The sequence below is a fragment of the Malaclemys terrapin genome, chromosome 4 (assembly GCF_027887155.1).
Source record: "Malaclemys terrapin pileata isolate rMalTer1 chromosome 4, rMalTer1.hap1, whole genome shotgun sequence".
NCBI classification, from domain to species: Eukaryota; Metazoa; Chordata; order Testudines; family Emydidae; genus Malaclemys; species Malaclemys terrapin.
In genome coordinates, this window is record NC_071508.1 from 110,413,109 (window position 1) to 110,434,206 (window position 21,098).

The 21,098-nt window shown below is 47.5% G+C and overlaps 1 protein-coding gene across 1 annotated transcript in view; it reads left to right on the plus strand.

Moving 5' to 3' along the window:
- Window positions 1-441: 441 nt before the first annotated feature.
- Window positions 442-21,098, plus strand: part of VSX2 (visual system homeobox 2) — a 41,952-nt gene continuing 21,295 nt past the window's right edge. Inside the window, exons 1-3 of the mRNA XM_054027225.1 lie at window positions 442-862; window positions 2,181-2,265; window positions 6,287-6,410. Coding sequence (XP_053883200.1) covers window positions 442-862; window positions 2,181-2,265; window positions 6,287-6,410 — 630 coding nt within the window. The remainder of the gene's footprint in view (window positions 863-2,180; window positions 2,266-6,286; window positions 6,411-21,098) is intronic.

Here is a 21,098-nt window from a genome sequence, read left to right on the forward strand (position 1 = left end):
CCCACCTGTCAGGCCTTGTCCCCGGTCAGACCCCACGTTCTGCGGGCCAGCGGCTGGCTGGGGTCGCTGGGCATCGCGCTGACATCAGTAATAACACCTGGCCCAGCTGATCGGCAGGGCCCCACTGCCCCCGACCTCCCTGCTTTGCCCTGCCAGGCTCCCTCCGTCCCGGGCGGCCCCCAGGTCCTTGCTGCCTCCGCCGGGTTCCCCATCTCCCGGGCTCCCCCTGGACCTCGTGTCCCAGGCCGCCTCCCCCCGGCCCCTCCGCTGCCTGTGCTGGAGCCTGCCGGCTTTTTGGAATTCCTAATCGCGGCTGGCCCCTGTGATTGGCTGCTCGGCTCTGACCCCACTTGGGCTCCAGGCTGGGCGGATAAAAGGGGCCTGAGCCGGGGGCTCCCGAGCATTCCCGGGAGCGGGCACTAGGGACCGGCCGGCCGCAGCATGACGGGCAAAGCGGGAGACGCGCTCACCCACAGCCTACCCAGCAAACCCAAACCCGACAGCGCGGCCAGTGCGCCTGGGGCCGGGGCCGCCGCTGGGGCCAAGCCCAGCTCCGGGCCCACCCCGCCCAGGTGCACCGGCTTCGGCATCCAGGAGATCTTGGGCTTGAACAAGGAGCCGCCCTCTCACCCCCGGGCTGCCCTGGACTCCCTGCCCGCCGGGCACCTGCTGGCGGCCCGCTCTGTGCTCAGCCCCGCCGGGGTAGGTGGCGTGAGCATGGGGCTCCTGGGGGCGGGCAGCATCCCCAGCTTCTACACCCAGCCCACCTTCCTGGAGGTGCTGTCCGACCCCCAGAGCGTCCACCTGCAGCCCCTGGCCCGGGCTCCCGGACCGCTGGACACCAGCCAGACGGCCAGCTCAGGTAGGCTCAGGCTGCTGCCCGGGGCGCCCCCCATAGCCGGGTCCGCTCCCCCCGGGTCTCTGCCCCCATCGGAGGAGTTGTTGCCCGGGCGGCAGGGAAGCCCGGGCTGCCCCCCCCCCCTCGGGGGGCTTTATTAAAATTCGTTCCAGCGCCAGGTGGATGGATTGGCGATGGGAAACCCCAGCCAGCGGGTGCCACATGGGGGGGGGGGAACTCGGAGGATGGGGGACGCCGTCCCCGCGGCTTCCCGGAGCCGGAGGGGCGCAGACCCCCGGGGCGCCGGAGCCCCTAACTCGTTTGCGGGGAATTGGGTGCCTCGCAGTCCGTTTGCTAGACGGCAGGATCCGCCCGGCCGCCTTCTCTGGAGCCTCGGACCCGGCCGGGCGCGCTTCACCCGCAGCTGCCCGGGGGAAAGTTAGTAAATATCGTAATAATTCCCCCCCCCCATACATACATATATATACACACACACACACCGCTTCCCGGCGGGGTCGCCCGCCCGCCTTTAACGCCCAGACCGCATCGCGAATACCCAGCGGGGATACCTACCGAGTGGGGGCCGGGCCGATCCCACCCGGCCGCCCCTTGGGCGAGCCCCGACGGTCCCTGCCCTATGGCAGAACCGATTGTATCGAAATGCGGGTCCCGGCGCCCTGCACCAGCCGCTCCTGGGCGCAAAAGGGAGACCCCGAGCTGCCGGAACGACCCCCGGCCCGGGGGAACGAACAACCACCCCGGGCGGCGAATACAGGGAAGGAGCCGCAGGGCGGCTCCGGGATGCGCCCCGAGCCACGCCGGGAATCGGCCGGCGCCTCCCGGGTGAGCCGGGCGGATTATCCCCCAGAGCCCGATTTCCCCCCGCGGCGGGGTCCCGGGGGAGCTGGCGTAGCGCGGGGATTTCCCGCCCTCTCGGGGGTTTTGTTTTAAAGCCGCCTGGAATTAAAAACCAACGAAACTGGGTGAAATCGGTGCACAGGCGCGCAAAGAACCGGCCCTTCGGAGCACAAGGGGCCGAGCCCCGAGACTTCCCCCGCAGCGCCCCAGGACAGGCCCTCCAGGAGGGCTCTGCCTCGCCCGGCCGGCCCGGGGGCTGTCGCTGCGGGACCGCAACGAAATCCCCGCCGAACCAACGAAAAATAAAGCGAAATCCCAGGGAGAGGCAAAGCAAGGGCCGTGCCAGCCCCTGGCACCCCGCGCCGGGCAGGGAGCCTTTGGGCCGGCCCGGGGAGGGGGCGCCGGCAGCCTGGGGGCCTCTGCGGAGCTGGGAGAGGCGAGTCCCCGAGCCCGTCCTCAATCTGTGCCGCGTTTCTCTTCCCAGACTCCGAGGATGTTTCCTCCAGCGACAGGAAAATGTCCAAATCCTCCTTAAACCAGAGCAAGAAACGGAAGAAGAGACGGCACAGGTAGGAGAGAAGCCCGCTGCCCCCATCCCCGCCTGCCCGGCTCCCCACCGGGCGAGACCCCGCAGGGCTACCCTGGAGCCCCCCGCACCTTGTGGGCTCGCCTGCCTGCCCCCAGCAGCAGAATCTGCCCAACCCTTGGCTGGTACTTTTAGGCCTCTCGGAGCCGTATTTATTATTTCTATCCCCGAGGCCCTGTTGTGCTGGGCACTGCACAGAGGCACGGGATGGCGCAGCTCCTGCCCCCCAAAGATTTTCCAGCCTCGGGCCCCGATGGTGCAGTTGGGTCTGTGCATGCAGCACCTCGGGCTCACTTAGATCCAGCTGCTGCACGGGGGACTTGCATTGAGACAAAATGCACTAATTCGGTGTAACAGGCGATTGAAGGGGCTAGGGATGAAGGATGAGGACAACAGCGGTAGGACTGTCTGGTTGCATGGATTTGCTGTGCCACGGATGCGTTTCAAATAAAAGGACGTTTTATTAAAAATATAAACAAACATGAATGCATGAGATCGGCAATCCCTAGTAGCCAGCCAAGGCCGCAAACTGGGTCCAACCCTACCTTCCACCTCTATTCCATTCCTGTCTCCCTCCTCTATATAGATCCACGCACCCTTCACATAAGAGATAATTCAGCCCATAGGAACAGGGGCTCAGGTCTGAACTCCCCCGATAAAGGCGACAGGAGGGAGGAATCTATCTGAAGGGAACCTTCTGCTTTTTGCTCCCCAGTCAAAGGAAGCAGGATTTGGGGTTTGATTATGAATCGCAAGAAAATTACCCACATATGGCATTTGACTCCAGTTAAGATCCATCATATATTTGCTACTAGAGAGGCACTCTGTTGAAAGAGTTGCAGGGAACTGGGGGGACACATTTGCACATGTGGTGGTTGTGCCCAAGAATTAGATGGTTTGGGGAGGAAATTAATAAAGATATCCATCTTATGACAAAATGCCGGCTTCCTAGAGATCCCCTAACCTGTTCTCTTCACCAGAGCATTAAGTATCTGCATTTTAAAGAGAACGACAAATTAATTTTTTTAATTGTTGGCAGTGAGACTTTGTATTGCACATTATTGGAAATAGGTGACCCTTCCACCTATACAATTATGATATAGTAAAATGTGGACTGTGCTAATAGGAAAGCTTTCCCGCCAAGTCCATAAACAAGAGAAGTGCCAAAAAGAGAGGATAAGTATTAAGACATTTGGTCGTCTTTACTAGTGGATTCAGAGGAGGAGGAGGAGGGCTCCCCAGCCAGCAAGGTTTTTTGAATAGTAATCTGATCCTGAATAGGTAATATACAATTTAGTATGTTAAAGTTTTATTGTAACTTTGTCATAATAAAAAGCTTGTTTATTTATTTTAAAAAGTTACCCTCGGGGATTTATTCCCTATGGCTCTGGATCCTTGAAACCAGGCTACTACTTTACTCAAAAGGTGTCTACAATTTTTAGGTATGCAGGTCCCAGAGGCACCAATAGTTTTAAAATATCTCCTAAAGTGACAAGCCATTTATCCCAGGGCCACTAGAAATGGGAGTAGTCAGCTTATTAAAACTGGACTCTGCAATGCAGTAGAGCAATTTTAGCATCATTTATTAGGCAAATAGCAGTTTCTATCAATCACTTATTCATTATTAATAAAGTATTGAAGATATTCAACAAGAGGTAGAACAAGCTGCTAAGGTAGATGAGGGAAGATGGCTTGTTGGTTAAGGCACTTGCGTCACAGCTTAGAGATCTAGCTTCGGTTCCCAGCTCTGCCACAGACTATGTGAAATTTTGCCTCCCTATGTCTCTATTCCCCATCTGTAAAATGCAGCTAAAAATCACTGAGCCACACAAACATTAGACACTACAGTGATGGCTAGAAGTACCTAGCTTGATTCTGGGATTGCCATGGCCAGGGATAGTCAGGACAAAAGGAGGTGGGACAGCCATCTATCAGGGATGGTTTAGGGATAATTAAATCAATCCTGCCACAATTCAGGATGGGTGGATTAAAAGATATCCTAGTGAAAGCCTAGCCAGGATACTGTGCAGGAAGAGACTAAAAATCCCAGGATGGGCTAGATTCCCTGCTAGAGGTTCCACCCCAATCCAGGGGGATTGACTGGTGACCCATATGACGTACTTTCAAGTCAAACAATTCTATGGTTTCCCCCCAGAGTAAATATGGACTCATTTCCTTTGTGAACTAGATTGGGCTGGAAGATGGGTGAGATCTCCATTAGGATTGGAGTAAGGATCACAATTGGATCAGGACTAGAGATGGATCAGGATACTGGAAACAAGATTTGCATTTGTTTATAATTTTCAATTTTGCATAGTAACAAACTTTTCATGTTTAAAAGTGATTTTTTTTTTTACTAAGAAAAGCTGAAAACTGCCAAATCTGTCTGCTGTATCTGGGCTAAGTGACAACTGGAGGAGGGATTATGTATTGTGGTAAAAAGGACTTGGACTAATCAGATGTTTAAAAAGGGAAAATATAGGATGAATTTCAGGATATATATTCAGCCAGTGAGCTGCACTGGGCTGTGGCATCCTTTCCTGATGATGGTAGAAGCCCCAAACACTTGAGGCATTTAAAAACTAGAGAATGTACAATAACAAATAATCCTGCACTGGGTCTGGAAGAGAGAAACCGGATGAGCTAATACGTCCTTTTTCATCCTAGTGTCCATGATTCTACAAAAGCAGGAGCAGAATTCTTCTGAACACAGAGCAGATTTAGGAGTGAATTTAAATAAAGATCTGATTGCAGACTCGGTCCCCTGCATTCACAAGCCCCTCTTGTTAATAATGTTATTGATCTGGTAGAATCCTTATGTTTTGAATGTTGGAAGGTAATTTTGAGACTGTTTCTGTTTGTGCTATTGGGAAGGCATAGGATCTTTTGAAATTCTCTAATTTATTTGAGTGAAAATTTTTTTTTTAATTCTCTTTCGGGCGCTGTATCTCCTGTCTTGTGGTTTGATTGTTTACTTTAAATGCAAATCAATTTTAAAAAGACAAACAAACATGAGAAAGCTGACTGCTGTGTAGGCTGACCACACTTAGAAATTGTAGTTTCAAAAGGTTTGGATAGCCTGAGGTTCAGGGTGGATTTCTGGCACCAGGGAGGTGAAGAAGGTCTTGGTACCTTACTTCCCTGTTGCTAGAATCTCTGTGCATTCCCCTGAAGTTGTGCTCTCATTTGTCTCCGCTTCCAGCTTTTTTTCAATCCACCCATCCCAAGCTGAGAACTGGGCATATGGATGCAGGTTGGGACAATTGTCCATTCAGGGCAGTCAGGAAGGATTTCCAATGATGGGTAATGGGGTAATGCAAATCAGAGGAAGGGAGGGATCTGCTAGTGGGAGATGGGTTTTTCGGGGTTCCTGTGTAGAAGTCGAGCAAGGGAACTGGCACTGGGTTCGTGGTTGGAGATTGCATGCATGGGGGGGGAGGAACTGGCTGGTGAAAGTAGTGAGGGCTGTGACAAAACTTTGGGGACTTGCTGAGGGTTAGGGATCTGAAGGGATTGGTTTGTTTGTAAGCAGGGAAAGGTGAGATGCTGAGAACAATGTCACTCCTCTCCGTGCCTCAGTGCAATCTTCTGGAGTGTCTGTGTGGCAAACATAAAGGGGACCATAGTAGCCGTAAATCAGGAAGTGGGGCCCTCTTTGAGGGGAAAAGAGACACTTCAATGTCTTTTGGAAGGAAATAATGTCTTAGATCTAGAGATTACGGTCATCTCAGTGATCCTGTTGGGGGAGAGAAACTGGAGGAGAGGCTGCCTAGAGGAGGAAGTGGTTGAAAAGGAAGGTGACTTGTGACTGTATAAGAACACAATGTCCTGGCACTTTCTGGGCTTTCTCTCAGCCAAGGGCCTGACCTTCTGTCCATAGAAAAACAGTAAAACACAATCTACATACATTATCCAGTTTCTGGGATTTTCTTTTCCCTGTTTCTCCGTCTTTGTGACTGTTCAGCTTTCTTTATATTCTGATCAATGAGTTTTACTCCCCTCAGGACAATCTTCACATCCTACCAACTGGAGGAGCTGGAAAAGGCCTTCAATGAGGCCCACTATCCTGATGTCTATGCCAGAGAGATGCTGGCCATGAAAACAGAACTGCCTGAAGACAGGATACAGGTAATCATACCTCTCTGGGCCCTAAGAGCAACCCTCTCATCCCTCCCTTCCCAAGCAATGTTCGCTCGCTCTCTCCCTCAGGAGAGGACATGGCAGCTTCCAGCACAGAAATGGTCACATCGCACTGAATAAAACTCCACTCCTCAGAACCGAAACCTCTAGGCAGTCATATTTTCTGTGCTTCTTTGCAAGTCTCTGTTAGGTGTCTGGGTGTGGTGTTTTGGGTGTGCGGTTGCATTGTGTGCTGCTGTTAGTGTGTGTACTGTCCTGTCCTGTTTTGGGTGTGTATTTGTTTTGTTAACTTCCATAGCACCTGCCACAAGGTGCCCAGGATAATGGATATATTTTACAATAGGCAGAATAGAAAAATAACCCCAAAATGAGCTGCTGTACTGAGAGTCCAAAATGGTCAAAATGACCTGGATAGCCATGCCTTGCAGCTCCCAAGAGTCTGTGTGGACATGGTTAAAGAGGAAACTCCATAGAGACCTGACCCCTGAACTGAGAAATCCCTGATTCCAACCCAGTACAAATTGAAGCACTGACATGGGGAACAGCCAGTCTCTATTCTCTTGGAGGCGCATAGGAGGGCTAGATCTCATTGTCTGAGGGTGCATCAGATTGCCTAGTGTAGTCCTGGATAAGATTGTATTATGAACTCAAGGATGGATGAGTTTCTAAATAAGGCATGTGTATGTGCCTTTTGTGTCCTCTGTGTCAAACTCTCCAAACAGGGACTTGTGGCTCCCCAGGAAAACCTTTTGGGGCTGATTTTCCATTGCACCCCTGCCTTCTTATTTCCCTCTGGCATTATATCCCTGTTAGATGGGGATTCCCTGGGTGGCATTGAACTGCCAGAACAGCTCTGTGTGTGTCAATGCCCTAGCACAGCCTTTGGTATAGGGCGTGTCAGGGTGCAGAGGGAGGGGGCGTGGTTGGAGAATGCTGTTCTCTGGCTATTCTGGGCTGGCAGACAGCCCATAGGGGCGCATTGAGGCCAGAACAGAAGCTAGAGAATACTTATGACTGCTGCAACTAATGTCAGAGGCAGTGTAGGACCCTGACACCCTGAGAATGTGGGGATCACAAAGGTAGCTTAAAGCCACCTCTGCTTTCCCTTCTCCCCTATCCCCCGCTCCTGGTTCCTGCACAAAGCGCAGGGAAAAAGCGGCAAAGTATGGAGCCCTTTGGCTTCCCTGCATGTGCTGATACAGAGTGAAGCTTCTGGGCTTGCAGGGTTGAAACTTGGCCTTGTTCCCCTGCATACCTGTGGCAGCTGCTTCTCTAGCTGATGCAGCTCAGCTGCTCTGTGAAGGGCTTGGCCTGGGTTCCTCTTTGTGCCACACTAAACTGAAAGTTTTCTTACTGGTCCCCTCATTCTGTCAACTTGCCCCCTTGACTCAAATCTGCTCTTTTAGTCTGTGCCTCTTTCAGTGCCGCTTCCCTGCACTCAGGGGACCAACACATCATTACGTGGCTGTTTCTTCAGCACTGGTAGACTGCCCATTCCATGGGTTCACAACAACCTTAGAGAACTCTCAAGGATACAGTGGCGATGCTGTACATTACTGAGGTATAAACTGGGAGGTGGGGGAGGAGGGAGTGGCAGAGGAAAGGGAGGAATGGAGAGAGTTTCCCAAACCAAACAGTTTCACTTTTTTACTTTGCAACACAAATCTTCCCCTACCAAATGCTTGTGCTAATCAAATGTACCATGTTGATAAAATCAAGTCCCAATCCTTCTATTGTGCTGGCATGACTCCTGGTGACCTCACTGCTGTTATCCTAAGCACTGATTTCCAGCAGGCCTGAGACATAATTAATTGGCTCCTTACCTGACCTAGGAATGCCTAGAATAAGGTCTCTTGTTCCTTGTATTCCACGTTGGGATTTCACTGATGGATGGGTCCTGATGCTTCTATCAAGAAAGAATTAGATGGAGAGCCAGTTAGATACCTCTGGCTTTCTGGGATGTCGTCTCTCTGTGAATCAGGGTGTAAGAGGCCTGTGGGGAGATAAACATTGCTTGCATTCATCATCTGGAGCTAGAGTAGAAAGACTATTCTTTGATTTCCCACAGATGGGCCTTCACCCTTTGTCTGTCTGGGAATGAACCTTAGCCATGGACAAAACCAGACTATTGAAATCTAGAGACTCCATTTACCGATCACGTCAGGCTGATAGGCTGGGATTGACCAATATATTCATGCGCTGCAGGTCAAGGTTGCATGTGTAATGTCAATATCTGGGTCATTTTTGTGATGATGTGAGCCAATGTTTTCATCTGTCTTATTTAGTAGCTGAATAGCGCTTGACAATTATTTCTTCTTTCACAGAATTGCTATTTATATTTTACTCTGTCACTATCCAGTGAGAAACTGTTTGGCAACTTCTGTGCCACAACTTGTCATTGTTGTGGTCTGCCTACTCAACGGGAACTGGACTAGACCCATCTAGTAGGAGCTATAGACTCTGTAACGGGCATAATAAGCATCAGCACCGGTCTCCCAGGGGGAAGTGATTGTTAGTGAAACTGGGATGGTATGGGAAACGGTAGCTTTTCATGGCATTATTGTATGGGGAATATGAGCATCTCGGGCCAGGACAGAGATCCCAGAATCCCATAAGAGACTCCTAAGAGATACTGAAGGAAAAGAGCAGGCTGCCTCCAAGGGGTCAGTACAGGATTGCTCCTTATTGTATATTTTCTAGTGTTTCCCTGGCTGCTCTTTCGTGTTATAAGCCTCCCCACCTATCAGGAAGATGATGCTAATGCTTGAAAGTGCTCCTTGATATTTAGCTTCAATACCCCCTTTTAAAACTTCATCCAGTTACTCTCCTTTGTACCAGTCTGAATAATCTCTATCTCACCAGCCTTGAGATTTACACCCTCTAAATAGTGGTACACTGTTAACCTGTTCTCCTCTCCCCACCAACCTCTACTCTCCAACCTTTAGTCATTGCTTATCCAAGCTATAATATCTTTTTTAATCATTCCTCATAAATCAGTCTCTCCAACCCCTTAATCAATTGGTTGCTCTTCTCTGAACGCTCTCCAATTTGTCAGCCTTTCTGGTAACGGGATCAAGAGCCTACTGGAATATACCAAATGAGCTTACACCAGTGCTGTATAGTGCGGGACAGCTACCGTCCTGCGTCCTTCTGCACATCACTCCCCAAACTAGTGTTGGCCTGGTTTTGATTCCACATCACATTGCAAACTCCTATCTGTCTAGTGGCTGTCTGCTATCGCTCCTTAGTCTCCTTTGGACATTCTTGCCCCACAGGTTTCCTTCTTCCACTCAGTATTTTTGGTTTCAAATTATTTTTCCACTTAACATATTAGCTATATTTTTTTTCCTAAACTGAATCTCTCCATATTCCCTGGCCATGTTTCTAATCTTTCCAGGGCCCTCTATATTTCTCTGTCCTCATGGGATTTGCAGCTCCTCCCAATTTAGTACCATCTGTGAATTTCATTAACATGCTGTTCACTCCCTCTTCTAGATCATTAATAAAGAAGTTATATAAGACTGACTCCTAATGCCAACCCCTGCACATTCCCACTGGACCCATCTTGCATATTGCAATTTATTACTACCCTTTGTTTTCATGTATGGGTTTAGTTTTTGGAGGTCACAAGCAGAGACCAATATTAAAATACTTACAGAAGTAAATGGAAAAACTGAAATAGAGTGATGTATAAGAACTATTCACACAAGCAATACCTGTAGCAAAGCACCATGTGTTCTTAACAGGTATCAAATACTGATAGTTTCTGGTTTTGATACATTATACTGCACTCAGTAAAAATATTCCCAGGTGCCCAGGTAATGAGATCATATGGATATTAATTCTTTAGGGCAGCAAGTTTTCTCATTGTCAGGATGTCCCATGCTTTGCCGAAGCAGATGCTCATAGAAGGAACATGAGGATTTCCTCACTGGGCAGCATTAGAAAGTCTCCTCTATTAAAAGGAAACCGAGGAGGGAACTAGTTTTTTCCAGCAGGTTCTCTCTCTCATCTCCTAATAACTTGCACTGTGACCATTTCACAAAATATCAGGATTAATGTGTAATCCCATCACACATGTTTGAAAGAGCCTATAGCCGAACTGAAGTGACATTTATCACAATAAATTGAGGCCAATCAGTATGGGGCTAAGCAGGCTGCTACTGGAGCTTCAGAGCCCAAGCTCTAGCCCGAGTCAGAATGTCCACACTGCTATTTTTAGCACACTAGCTTGAGCCCCACTAGTGCAAGTCTGTCTACCCAGGCTGGGCAACTCCAATCCCAGCTACGGTAACATAAGAGATGAGTTAAGAGTCTGGCCTCATCTACAAAATATAGTCACTCTGGCCTCAGGAATCTACTATCCAACTCTACCTATATACTTCTTAAGAAGGCAGATCCTGGTCTCTTAAATGTATTGTGTGGATTTTAGATACATTTAAATTCTGGTTATCTAAAATGTTATATTTTCCAAGCCTGGTAAGCTCTTGTATTCAAAGTGCTATTGCCCTGTAAAAGTCCAAGTATGGGATTATTGAAATAATGATATATTGGTGTAATTAAACTGTTGCTTACTGATCAAAGGAATATATCTGACCAGTCATATCAAGAAATTGGGTACATCTAGTAAGACCATGCCTGTCTCTTTTTTTGGATGGCGAGTAGGATAATCTTCTAGGGGAAATGATCAATTTATTACTGAGGGGAGAAGGGAATGGAAAGTATTTAAGAATTCTGGCAACCCTAGTCAGTATAACCTTTGTATGGTGAGTAAACAATGTAATTCTATTAGAGCCAGGGCTGGCTTCAGGCACCAGCAGAGCAAGCTCGTGCTTGGGGCGGCAGATTCCACGGGGCGGCATTCTGCCCAATCCTAGGGCAGCACGGCCGCTTATTTTGTTTGTTTTGTTTTGTTCGCTGATCTGGCCGCCCTGTAGGGGACAGAGGCGCAGAGGAGGGGAGCGCCCTGCTGGGAACGGGTTGTGCGCTCCATCTGCCCCAGCCGGTGCCAGGTCTGTAGCAAGCCTGGTAGGGCAGCCCGAGTCCTTCCCTCCCCACCAACTGGAGCGGTGTGGAGCCCTCCCGGCAGGCGGCACAGCAGTCGGGGCCGCATGGCGAGTGCCCCGCTGATGCCTTGGCCGCCCCCTTTCTCTCTTCCTCCGTTCCCTCCCTCTCCCCCATGGCCCTGATTACAGCAGATAAAAATTAGACTGTGTAGGAGAAGAGATGTATTCAAATGGGGTATCTAGGATTTGTGGTTCCATAGGGATCCAGTGCTGTTTGGAAGGACATGGGCAGTATCTGCACTATTCTCATAATGGATCCAACAGTGCTGCTAGACAGTTAAGTTGTGAAACTCCAAACCATCGATGGATTATTATTTTTTTTGGATACAGAATTATAAAGATTTTTTTTTATCTGCCACCTGTCAAAATACATTTTAATATCACCCTGCAGTTGTTAAAGAAGTTTAAGTGAGATTGGGTCTGGAAGAATTGGGGGGAAAGTAATTAATCACAGGGGGATGAAGAGGGGAGTTCATACTAATAATGTTTATTCAGGAAAATAGAGGTTAAGTATATTCTAGTTATGCAAGACTGTTTTCTAAAGTGGGGGGCTAAAGGATGATAATTCAACTTGAAAAGGTCTAAAGAATCTCTGGCTACATGGACTCCAATACCCAATTCTAATGTTCCAATGTCTAACTGAGTTGGAGCCCATGAGAATGGGCCATAGGGGATCTCTTAGGAGGTGAAACACAGAACCTGGGGGATGATTGTTATCCCTGATTTTTTTCCACCTGGAAATAGTTACTGGAATTAATCCTTTTTAGCTAGAGGAGCCATAATAAAAGAAAATGACAAGTGGCAGCACATTTAATTTATTAAAGGCCAAGTTTTTGGACTCATAACCATTATTAAAGATCATGGCTGTTGAGGTCTGGTACAATTACCGTACCAAAGTAAGGAATTTTGGTCCCAATCCTATCACTCAAGGCTAGAAATGAGGACTGACCACTCAATGCAATCAATGGTCTTTCTGGAATCTAAGGATGGAATTGCTGCAGAAATATGCAATTCATTCTGCTACCTTAAGGAATATTAATATTATGAGATCATCTCTTGCCTGTGTAAGTTCCACGTGATTGGTAAAGACCAGACCAGGACGAAATTCTTCCTGCTTGCTAAAACTTGGGATGATTTTATGCCCTTATTGAAGGGTAAAATAGGCCAACCTAAGGCACAAACACAAGTTATGATTGAACACATAGTTGGAGGTAAACTGCCAGGGCATACAGAGCAGTTTCAGGTATCAGTTAATTGGGAACCAGCATTTTTGTTAAAGAATTGTATAAAATAAAATAGTCTGTTCATCAGGGCTGGGGGCTTTGCCATGAGGTACTTTTGAAATCGCCTGTTCTATCTCCTCAACAGAGATATCATCTTCCAATAACTCATGGGGCACGTCTGGGCAGTGAAATCTCAGATAAGTGTTCGTTAACTTCATACACTTCTAAAAGCAGAGAGGAAGTGCACAAGTGAGATAAAAGTAAGCAGATATATGGATTAGTAACCATATTATTTTGAGTATTTCTCAAGGCACTTGGTGTTTCTTGGCACTTGTGTTTTAATTGATATGTAAGGAGTTCTCTGCTTTACCTCTTCTTGCGTAAAATGCTTGTTTAGTTCTAAACTCATATTCATTTTTTTTCAACTGAGTTGTTTAGCCCTTGCTGTAATGGGGTGTTTGTTTTCATTCCCCTTGGCTTATGGTCCTTCAGACAGTTTTCAGTGCACACACTCATGCTTGTATCCAAACTAATTATTATTCTAGCACTGCCAGAAATGTGTTAGTTGCTGTATGGGCATACAGGAAAATGTGAACCCTGCCCCAAAGAGTTGAGTTAAAAACAACTGAATTGTGAGGAGGAGAAGTGATATAGTAGGCAAGAAAAAAATGGAGTGTCTGGAATACCTCTTCTTAGTGCCATATATTTTTCACTTTTATTATGTAAACTATCCCTGACTATCCCTATATCTAGTCATTAATAGCTGGTTAGTTTCTTGTAGACATTGCAGTGGAAGTGAGTCTTGGGAAGGAATTAAATGAGAAGGTGGACCCACTGGAGTGGCATTCCATGTGCAAGGGGTTGTGCTAACGAAAGCATGGGCATGTCCAGCTAAAACGAATTAAAATTTTGTGACTCTTGGTTCTCAAGGGCTTCATTAAACTGCAGATGCATTCAATCCACTAACTTCCTTCAGCCACAAATTAATGTTCGGAACTAATTTTTTTTAGTGTGTTTTTTACATATCGCGTTGCTTCTTGTTGTTTGTGGCTCTACCTACTTGATGTTAAGAGCCAACTCAAAGTAAGAGGCAACACACCCACACCAAGGAGCAGGGAATGAACTGTGAGTCAGCATTCAGAGTGGTAGCCGTGTTAGTCTGTATCAGCAAAAAATGTGGCACCTTAGAGACTAACAAATTTATTTGGGCATAAGCTTTCATGGGCTAAAACCCACTTCATCAGACGCATGCAGTGGAAAATACAGTATGCAGATATATATACATAGAGAACATGAAAAAATGGGTGTTGCCATACCAACTATAACAAGACTAGTCAATTAAGGTGGGCTATTATCAGCAGGAGAAAAAAAAACTTTTGTAGTGATAATCAGGATGGCCCATTTCCAACAGTTGACAAGAAGGTGTGAGTAACAATAAGGGAAAAATTAGCATGGGGAGATAGTTTTTACTTTGTGTAATGCCCCATCCACTCCCAGTCTTTATTCAAGCCTAATTTAATGGTGTCCAGTTTGCAAATTAATTCCAATTCTGCAGTTTCTTCTTGGAGTCTGTTTTTGAAGGTTTTGTTGTTGTTGTTGGAGAATTGCGACTTTTAGGTCTGTAATTGCGTGACCAGGGAGGTTGAAGTGTTCTCCCACTGGTTTTTGAATGTTCTAATTCTTGACATCTGATTTGTGTCCATTTATTCTTTTGCGTAGAGAGTGTCCGGTTTGGCCAATGTATATGGCTGAGGGGCATTGCTGGCACATGATAGCACATTGCTGACATGAGTCAGGAGTGACTGTTCCTCCCCCGTCTTTCCTTGTGCTGAAGGAATAAGTTACTGAGCCCCTTGTTGGGGAGTGGCTTACTCCCACCCACTTTCCTGCAACAGGGGACATTGGGTGCCTAGCTCTTGCTTTCCCCACCACTGCCAGGACCATGGTCCAGATAAGAGTGTGAGGGAGGTCTCTGCATGGATGAGTACAGCTGTGAGAGTCTCGACATGAGTTACTCTCCTCAATATTTGTTCCATTATTTTCCTAGAGATAGAAGTTAGGGGTAAAACTTTCAAATCGCCTCAGTCTTGTTTTCAACAATGACTGAAAATGGGACCAAGGTGCTCCTGAAAATTTTACTCTAAATGTCTGTGTTAGTAACTGTCATGCTCACTCCTTCCTCTGGCTGAGGAATTCACTTCTCTCTAATCCTCTGATACTTCCCCAACTTTTCATGATCTGAGTTGGAAAAAAAAAATTGTGGATGGCCCAGTATCTTCAATAGTTAATTCTCATCATACCCTTGGGTACATGTCAAAGGGACCAGCTGACTGGTATGTGTTCAGATTTCCCCTTACTTGCTTTATTTTTATAAAATTTTCTTCTCTGATTTTGTTGAGTACAGACTTTTTAAAATGCAGTTCAATATCACAGCCATTTTAGAGTCATGGTTAATTTCACACACCCCTCTTTATATTTTAATGGATGATTGTTTTCTATAGCGCTTCTTTTTCCTGATAGATCTCTAAACGCTGTCTGATTCTTCTTTGCCAGAATTAATCCATCCTGCCTTTTGGCTGCCTTCTATCTTTCCCCTGTGATTGGGTGGTGTTGCAGCAGGTCCTAGGGCCTATATATAGATATAAAAAGCATATTGTCATTCTTGTCCTGCATCCTAAGCATTGGGCACATCAAAACCAGGAAAGAAGTCCTGGTGCAGGTGCAAATGACTCTTGTCCTTCCCTGACTTGAAGCCTGTATGAGTCACTGCATGGGAGAAACCGGAGACTGAGGTGAAGAAGAAACTGCTGCAGTTATGCTCTACAGCAGTGGTGGCTTCTGAGGCCTGCTGCAGGCCACCTTGGCTGGAGGCGGTGCGAACAAACAGGCATCTCCTGACTCTAATCTGAGCAGTGCTAATGGCCGGAGGGCCTGGCAAACTCCTGTAAACAGATCAAGTGAAGCTGGAAGCATTAGCTTAGAGCCTGCCATGATCTGACTTTGGGTAGGAGGTGGTGTCTGCTCCCTTGCCATGCAGCCAGCCTGAGAGGGACTCTGTGTCAGTCCCCAGCTGGGGTGTGATGCTGTGCAGTCTGAACATAGGCATAGCAGAAGCTGCTGGCTGCTAGCTAATAAAGCTTGAAGCTTTATTAAATATTAATAAATAATTATTACCACCACCTTGATTTGCATGTTTATTCAAAGCCCCAGCAGAGGAGGTGTAAGTGCAGCATAACTGGTTTTGTTGTCTCCCTTTTCATGCCAGTGTGCGGAGCATCAAACACAAACTCCCAGGTGAAGTTTTGTGATAAGGAGCAGGATGTCGTGGGGGAAAGTGTCTTTCCTGTGACCCAGAAGTGACTGACTGCTCTCTGGCTATTGGGGCTCCTGGTCGCTGCAACTTGGGAGGGGAGTGTCAGGCCCCCAGGGCAGGTGGTAGCACTTTGCTGGGATAGACCGTTGTCTTCAGCAAAGCCTGAGCCACAGTGCTACACAACTGATCTGACATATCCATGCTACTGAACTGAGCCCCGTCGCCATGCCAGCTGCTGGAGTCAGGACATCCTGACAGTCCTAGGCCCTGTCATCCACCAGAGAACAAAAGGCTCCATTCGCTGTCAGCACTATGACACAGAGTCTATTTCCTGGTCCCGAAAGGTCCAGTCTGTCACTATTCCTGGGATAAGGATGTGCCCAGAATTGAGGCCTTAATTCAGCAAAGGACTTGCTTAAATGCTTTGCTGACTCGGGGCCTGAATGCAGCGTTCCCAGAGGGCTAATACCTGAGCTGTGTAGAGGACAGATGCTCCCCTCTTTGCTCCTTGGGTGAGGTCATGGTGTACGCTGTCCAGCAGTGCATTAGCTTTTTTCCTTGCCATATCACAGGGAAAGCTGTCTAAACTGCACCTGCTGCACTACACCTAGCCCTCCCTGGCCCTTCCCACTTTCTACACTGTTCTCACACCTCAGATTCCTCCCTCTCAGTGAGTACCTGAGTTTGGGATTACTTTTAGCCAGCTAGGTTAGCTCTGTTTATGCCAAGATGAATCACATTTTGCTGTTTCCTGCCTGTATTTATAATTGCTATCGGTCCCTTTGTATTTTTATCCTGCCTGATGGGTGTGTGGCTCCTCCCACTTCAGTAGCAGCTGAGAATGTTCTCAAAATGCACCTGAATTGGCCCTACTCTTTGTTACTGGAGTGCTCCTGTTGATTTATTTATATTACAGCAGCACCAAGCAGCCCCAGTTGTGATTGGGGTGTCACCATGCCGGTGCTGTACACACACACACACACACACACACAAGGCAAGAACCAGTCTCTGCCTGGAAGATCTTACAGTCTACACAGCCAAGACACACAAATGGATCACAGTCTGGAAATGCCAAAGTTAAGCTTGTACATGCAGGCCTGGGTCTGCCTTCTTGTGTGTGTGTGTATATGTTTATGGTGGGCCCGATTCTCCTCTTATGCTGGGGTAACATCAGTGCTTTCAGTGGAGCTGCTTCTCATTTACAGCAGTGTGGACAGTTCTTAATTACATAGCCACATACTATTTCTTAAACACAATAAAAATTACAATTGTTCTTCACCCTTAAGCTACTGTGTGTAGCATCCTGCAGTCCTGCCCATCCAGCTGTGAAGGCCAGCTGGAGTCTAGGAGAGGCACATACATAGAAACAGTACGTGCCTATTGCACAACAGGTTAAGTGCCAATGAATGTAGCTGGCACCTGAGCAGTTGTGCAAGCCTGAGAAGAGAAAGGGCTCATGGCACCTTATCTTCATTCTTGTGCCCCCACCAGTGGCTGGCTATGATGTGCTCGTAATGCACAGGCTTTGCTTCCAATTAGTGTTCCTCTGGGCTCTAGCTACCTGATGAGGCAGTGAGATGAGATGGGGCAGTGGCCCAGGGGCAGGAACTGAGCCTATGGGAGCATCTGCTGCATTTTCAGCGAGGTTGGTGTCACTCTCCCTCTAGTGTGTGTCTGCCTGCAAAAGGTAGACTGTAGCCCTGAGTATACAACGCAGAATGCTAGTGACATTGGCCAGTGCACACTAGCCCCCTAAGCTAACAGCAAAGCTAAAGTAGCCGTGAACTGCCTCAGCCCCTGAATTTCACCAGAGTTGCTGTACTGCTGCAGGGTGATCAATTGTCGAGTTTGTGGCTTCTGCTTAAATGATTAAGATACAGACCACAGTGAGACGTGAACCTAAAGGACTATGACAATAAAAACACACTGGGCCGTGTTGGCCATGAAATTAACACAAGTATAATGGAAAAAGCTGGTGGCTCCATATCTGAGAAATGGGAAGTGATCATGTAACTCAGAGGATATCATCATATCACATATGCACAAGGGAGCAAACCAGGGCATTTCCAAAGCAGTATGTCCTGCAACCTTCACATTCTCTTGACTGAGACAGGCAAAGTACAATCCTTAGCAAGACTGTCAATAAATTTTGGATTAAAAAACAAAAAACAGTGGTGATAATAAGGGAGTATAAGAGAACCTCCCACAAGAGAGACATGCGAGTCTACTGGGTGATTCTATAGTGAGGACCTAGCACAAGATATGGGGATCAGATAAGATAAAATCTGCTGCCTCCTCTCTGCCCAAGCTAATTCTTTACCCAGGTGCTGGATGTGATGGCGGGGATTTCCCACTGATTACAGTCCTTGTGGCGACAAATGACAGCAGCAAAGGAAGACTTGGTATGACCAAGACCCGTTTCAGAGTCCTGGGAAGAGTACTTAAGTCAGGAGTGATACTGACCCTCTCAACAGAGATTCTTCTAGTGCCAAGTGCAAGAGAAGGAAAGAGAAGACTGGTATTGGAGACAAACTGATGTAGGATCTGCCAGTGTAGAGAAGGGCTTGCTAGTTAGAGCCTTGGAATGCCCTCTGTGAGGAAGAACAGGAGCCAGGCATCACTCAAGCAGAATAGGTTCTGATCTCCTAGACAGAAGGGGCCTGATGATGCCATTAAGGCATGGCCCTGAGTAGGGGAGGGTGGAGTGGAACTCAGAGAAGCATGATGCTGCGCAGAGTGAGGCTAAATAGCATACAGTGAGGCTAAATAGCAGTACTTGCCTTTTCTCTCTGGTGGCTTCCTGTCTTCTTGGGCACTGGTCAGAGAACTGTCCATATCTGGCCTGGTCTCAGTCTCTTCTTCTCCTTCAAGGGCAGGCTCCTGTCATTAGGGATGATGTTGGGAGGCTCCATTGCCTTCTGCATTTGTGCTGATCCAGCCAGGCTGGGCTACACTAGCTGTGAGGAGAGGCAGAGGCAAACCAAGCCAACAGGGATGATTGTAAATTTTTAGAACTTTATATGGGAAACCTTCAAATTGTACTGGGAGCATAAATAATATAGAACATTACCAAAGGCCCACTATTTATAGTAATGAACTATAGGTTACCAACTCCTTAACCTTTGTGAGCTTCTACATGCTGGGCAGTTAGTACCAAACGCATTGTGGGTTTTCCTCACCTAGTGGGCCATCACTTTTCCATTAGCCACCTTTAAACTGTATTCCTTCAATAGACGTTCGAACAGTCACACTCTCTGTTCGTGTAGTTTAGGTCCTTTGTGGATGGGCATTTCATTTACTACTTCCAGGATCTGTTTGCATCTAACACAGCTTTTTGATCAATTCCTTTTCCCACCAATTATATTTCCGTTCGGTTTATTCCCTTGATACTTGCTCTCTGGAAGGCCAAATTTTATTTCCCTCTACTTCCCTTCTCGAATAGCGTCTGCTCACATACCCAGGTCTGTTGTTTTCTTCTTCAGCTAACCTCCTTCTTATTCCCCAGTTCCCTACTTTTATTCTTCTCTTCTTCTTTTATTACCTCACCTCCTACCCCAGCTCTGGTTCCTCTGCAGGCTCAGCACCTAGATCCTTCTCCTTCCCTCCTCCTCATAACATCTTTTTCCAACTGCCCCCTTCAGGTGGGTTCCGAGCCTCTGCCCCAGCTCGAGCTGCCCTCTCGTTGGCTGTCTTTCTGCCCAGCACAGTATTCTGTGCTGCTGCATCACAGCTGGGGCAGGTGCTAGTGCCAGGGAGAGGGTTTCTACACGTATTACTCTTCTTGGTTGTCACATTCTTCCACCTGTTCTGCTGCTCTATGGCCATCTCACCTGTTGTGTCGTCTGGCGATGTTCTGGTGGTACTTTCTTTTGTGCTTCATTTGACCTAGTGCATTGGACTGCTGAGGGTCTCTTCCCTGCCCCATACACGCGGAGGCCTGGGGTAAGAGCTGTCGTGAGCATAGTGGTAAAATGATTTCTTATTGCATGAAACAAGGACTTGCAAGCACCACTTGCTATGTAAATGACCAAAGGAGATGATTACCAATCAAGAAGAAAGGGAGCAGGATAAATAATCATAAATTGGGTATTATTCTTTATAGTGCCATAACACCTGGGGACCTGCGTCAGTAGCAGGACCCTGTTGGGTAAGGCAAGGAGTGTCAAATGTATTGACTGCAGGCTGGATCTGGCCCATCTGCTGTATTGTTGTGGCCTGCATGACATATTCAGATTGTGCAGAATGTCATGACCCTCTAATTCCTGAGCTAAAAGACTAAGCTCCGTTAGCTAAGGCTGTAAAAGCTGCCTCAACCTCTAGCTGTGGCCCAGTCACCACTAGAGGGAGACAAAGCACCACACTGATCAGGCTGTTGGTTACATTTTGTAAAAAATTAAGTTTCTAGCCCTCATGGTCGCAAAGAAAAGCTTCAATAGGTGAACGGAGAGTAAATGGATGCACTGCTGTCTTCCTAAGTCTGCAGCCAGCCTGAAACAATGGTTCAGAGAGGCATTCGCTGCTCAGACTCCTATTAATTTCATTGAAGTGTCAACCAAAAGGACATGTTAATGTCAACATGAATTGTGTTACTGATCCTTTCAACAAATCGAATGGGGGCAGTATTTGGAGAGGAGCCCAGCGAATTGGGAAGAAAATCCACAGGGAAGACCTGAGGAGACACAAAAAACAGAAGAAAGGAGAGAAACAGACAAAGAAGGAGGGAGAAGGAAGAGAAACAAAGGGCAGAAATAACTGTGGCCTACAGGGGAGATGCATTTTTCTGCCAAGTGTTACTGAGTGTGACACAAAAGTAGTTAATTTAGAACAGAAACCCAGCTTCTACCCTTGATCTGTGTCAAATCTCCTATTGACCGCAGCAGGTGTTCTGCTGTGGATGGAGATGGGTGTGGAGTCCTAGAATTCCGCTCCAGTCCCCTACCTACAGTGGGAACGCAGTCCTCCTCCCTGGATGAGTTTGGTGCCCTGCTGGTAGGGGCTCCACAGCCACAGTGCCTGCCTGAAAAAGCTTACAGCCCAAGTCATTCTGTTAATACACACATTAAGTGTAGCTCAG